At 41.7% G+C, this 4,035-nt stretch overlaps 1 protein-coding gene across 1 annotated transcript in view; it reads right to left on the minus strand.

The window, feature by feature from the left end:
• Positions 1-4,035, minus strand: part of LOC119411473 (neurofibromin) — a gene marked incomplete at its 5' end in the record, with an annotated part of 127,495 nt that overhangs the window by 40,356 nt on the left and 83,104 nt on the right. The window contains 2 exon segments of the mRNA XM_037678424.1: positions 1,833-2,044; positions 2,576-2,757. Coding sequence (XP_037534352.1) covers positions 1,833-2,044; positions 2,576-2,757 — 394 coding nt within the window.

A 4,035-nucleotide genomic window follows, 5' to 3' on the forward strand; every position in this document is an offset into this window, starting at 1 on the left:
GGCACTCATTTCTCCACCAGCTCATGATCTGTCCATCCCATCTCAGTGTGTGGCTGTGTTTGACCACTTTGAGCCCATCTCTCTGTCCTCTCTGGAGCAGGTAATGTGCAGCATGAAGCCATCTGGTTCCCCCTTTGATGTGGTCCCCCCTAGATTACTAAAGGAAGTTTTTCCTACCCTGGGTCCTTTTATCCTCGCTATTCTGAATAGCAGTTTATCCTCAGGTGTGGTGCCAAAAACTTTTAAACATGCTGCTGTCCAGCCCCTCCTGAAAAAACCTAACCTTGACCCCTCAGTCATGTCCAACTTCCGGCCTGTCTCCAGACTCCCATTCACCTCTAAACTACTGGAAAAAATTGTGGAGTCTCAGTTTAAACAGTTTTTGGGGGATCACGCTATCCTTGAGTTATTCCAATCTGGCTTCAAATCTCTCCATAGCACTGAAACTGCTCTACTGAAGGTTTTTAATGACATTTTCATATCCACAGACGCAGGTGATTCTGTGCTGCTTGTCCTATTGGACCTTACATCTGCTTTTGACACCATCGACCACAAGATCCTCATTTCTAGACTGGAGCAGTGGGTGGGCATCACAGGGTCAGCCCTTAAATGGTTTGGGTCCTACCTCTCTGACAGAACCTTCTGTGTCAATATCAAAGATTTTAGTTCGGCATCGACAGCGCTCCAGTGGGGGGTACCGCAGGGGTCCATCCTCGGTCCCCTTCTTTTTTCTTTATACCTGCTGGCACTAGGTGCTATCTTCCGCAAACACAACATACCCTTTCATTTCTACGCCGATGATTGCCAAATTTACTTCCCCCTGAGGCACAGAGGCACACGCTCTATTCAGCCTCTTCTTGACTGCCTGGCTGACATCCGGGACTGGATGGCTTTAAACTTCTTAAGCTTCAATGAGAAGAAGTCTGAGGTTATGCTGTTCCATCCCAGTGGCTCACTCATGAACCATGACATTGACCTTTTCTCTCTAGCCCCGCTAGAGAAACAAAAGGTCACTAATCTGGGGGTGATAATGGACCCGTCCTTAAAACTCAACAGTCACGTAAACATGATGGTCAAATCCTGTTTTTTTCAGCTGAGACGGCTGTCTAAGCTGAAACCTATACTCTCCAAAAAGAACCTTGAGACAGTGATCCACGCCTTCATAACATCTAGGCTTGATTACTGCAATTCACTTCTGTTTGGAATCAGTCAGTCCTCCATTGCTCGTCTACAACTGGTCCAAAATGCTGCAGCCCGATTTTTAACTGGTACAGGCTATAGAGAGCACATCACGCCAATTTTGGCCTCCCTGCACTGGCTACCCATTCACCTTCGGATCCAATTCAAAATTCTCATGTATGTTTTTAAATCACTGAACAGTTCCGCCCCATCCTATCTCACTGATCTTCTGCAGCCATATATCCCACCGCGCTCTCTGAGGTCGGCAGACCAGATGCTTCTCTCAGTCCCAGAAACCCGTCGTAAGCTCAGAGGTGACAGGGCTTTCTCTGTCGCAGGTCCACGACTGTGGAATGAGTTGCCACTGAGTGTCCGGCAGGCTCCCACACTCTCAGTCTTTAAGTCTCGCTTGAAGACCCACTTCTATTCTCTTGCCTTTAACACGGTGTGATTTGTTTTGGTCCGGTCTGTACTCTACACTGTTGGCCATTTTAGTTAGCTTCTGCTGCTATTTGTATCTGTATTTCTATTTTATGTTTTCCTGTCCGCTGTGCATGTTTGTTTTCTTTTGTACAGCACTTTGGTTGGCCTTGTTGCTGTTTTAAGTGCTCTATAAATAAAATTGGTATGGTAAACAAGAGAGCTCTACAGACCCACTGAGACCCAGGAACCACATTAGCCAGGGCCATGGCGATGGGCAGTTCCCCCTGGTCCCCCATCATAGTGACAAGCTCCACCAGCCTCTCAAAGCGGTCAGCCAGCACCGTCTCAGCCAGCGTGTCAAACTCAGTCCCCTGCTGCAGGATCTTAGTCAGCACCTCCATGAACGTAGCTCGAGTCTGAAGGTCCTTGTGATACCCCAAGCCTAAAAACAAAAACAAATCTATGCTGTTTCTGTGCACACCTCAACAATACGAGCTGAATAATATGCTGAGTGGCAGGAGGGTTGGGCCAACGGCCTGTCAGTCCAACAGTTGACAATTGATGATTTATTTGTGCAGATGTGTTTAATTTGTATTTATTATGAGAAGGAGCAGACAGAGTACTCCCAGCTGCTTCATTATAACATACCATGACTTGTATGATTATTCTTAAACAATTTTTTGCTGGTTGACAAGTAACAACTGTATGTTGTTACTTGTCATTTTGAATATATATATATATATATATATATATTTTTTTTTTTTTTACAGAAATTTTTGCAAATTTAAATAAATAACCTAAATTGTGCAAATGTGTGTGCCAAGTCATTATTTATATGGCACGACTCTTCCAAGAAAAATTTACCTTTGCTAAAATAAAATTTAAAATATCGTCCTTTCAAGAACAAACCAACTGATGGAGTCTGATGGTTGATCTATTTTTGCCCAACCCTTGCAGGCTATGATACACTAACCAATAGAGTGCATGAGGCCGCTGTCCACATTAGCATTGAGCAAGTTGGACATGGCCTGGATGGTGCAGTGACGAAGGGATGCCAGACGTCGTGACATTCCTCTCTTCCGTCCCCCCACTGGCTGACCATCGTCCTCAACCTCACTGCAGTCATTCAGCAAGTTCATGAAAAGGGTGAAGTATCTGAAAACAAACAAAAAATTAAATAATAAAGTTTTAAAAATAATAACCGGTTAGGGGTGGGCGTTATGGCTCAAATATAATATTGTGAAATTTCAGAGCATTCTGACGATAACAATACATTTCATGATATTCAATTCAATTCAAAAATAATTTATGAATCCCAGAGGTAAATTATATGTTGTGGTAACTCATCATCCTGGTTTCATTAAAGAGTTGTTCTAGATGCTGATGGCTGTGGGCAGGAAGGATCTCTTGTAGCGTCTGTCCTACAGCAGATCTGAAGAAGCCTCTGGCTGAAGACACTTTGTTGTTGTATGAAAGCCTGTTGTTGTATGACAGTCTGATGAAGAGGATGCTGAGGGTTGTCTATAATCTTCTTCATTTTATGAAGAATCCTTCTTTGTACAATCATCTCTTTTGTTTTGTTCATGTTCAAGATGAGATGATTGTTTCCACACCATGCCACAAAGCGGTCCACCAGTTCCCTGTACTCAGCTTCTTGTCCATCTCTGATACACCGACCACTGCAGAGTCATCAGAATATTTCTGCAGATGACAGGAGTCTGTTTTGTACTGGAAATCTGAGGTGTACAGTAGGGCTGCAACTAACGATAATTTCAATAATTGATTCATCGACCGATTATTTTTTTTCGATTAATCGACGAATCAGCAAAAAAAACAACAACGTTTTAATTTCCACCCCTTTATTCCAAAATTGAACATTTGACTGACATAGCAATTCACACAAAAAACAGGTTGCTATTTGACTATTGTGTTAGTAAAATATCGAATGATAAAAAATAAAAGTTAGTCAAATAGCTTAAAAAAACAAATGTACACAAAAATATATACAAATGTGTCTTTATACCTGCACAATATGTAGCTACTTTGTAAAATGTGTCCTTGAGGGAAGAGTGTAACCTGGATTAAAAGTGTGGATTATTGTAACCTGGATTAAAAGTGTGGATTATTGTAACCTGGATTAAAAGTGTGGATTATTGTAACCTGATTAAACGTGTGGATTATTGTAACATGGATTAAAAGTGTGGATTATTGTAACCTGGATTAAAAATGTGGATTATTGTAACCTGGAATAAAAGTGTGGATTTTTGTAACCTGGATTAAAAGTGTGGATTATTGTAACCTGGATTAAAAATGTGGATTATTGTAACCTGGATTCAAAGTGTGGATTTTTGTAACCTGGATTAAAAGTGTGGATCATTGAAACCTGGATTAAAAGTGTGGATTATTGTAACCTGGATTAAAAGTGTGGATTAT

Source organism: Nematolebias whitei, chromosome 6, assembly GCF_014905685.2.
Source record: "Nematolebias whitei isolate Nwh7 chromosome 6, NemWhi1, whole genome shotgun sequence".
Taxonomy (NCBI): Eukaryota; Metazoa; Chordata; class Actinopteri; order Cyprinodontiformes; family Rivulidae; genus Nematolebias; species Nematolebias whitei.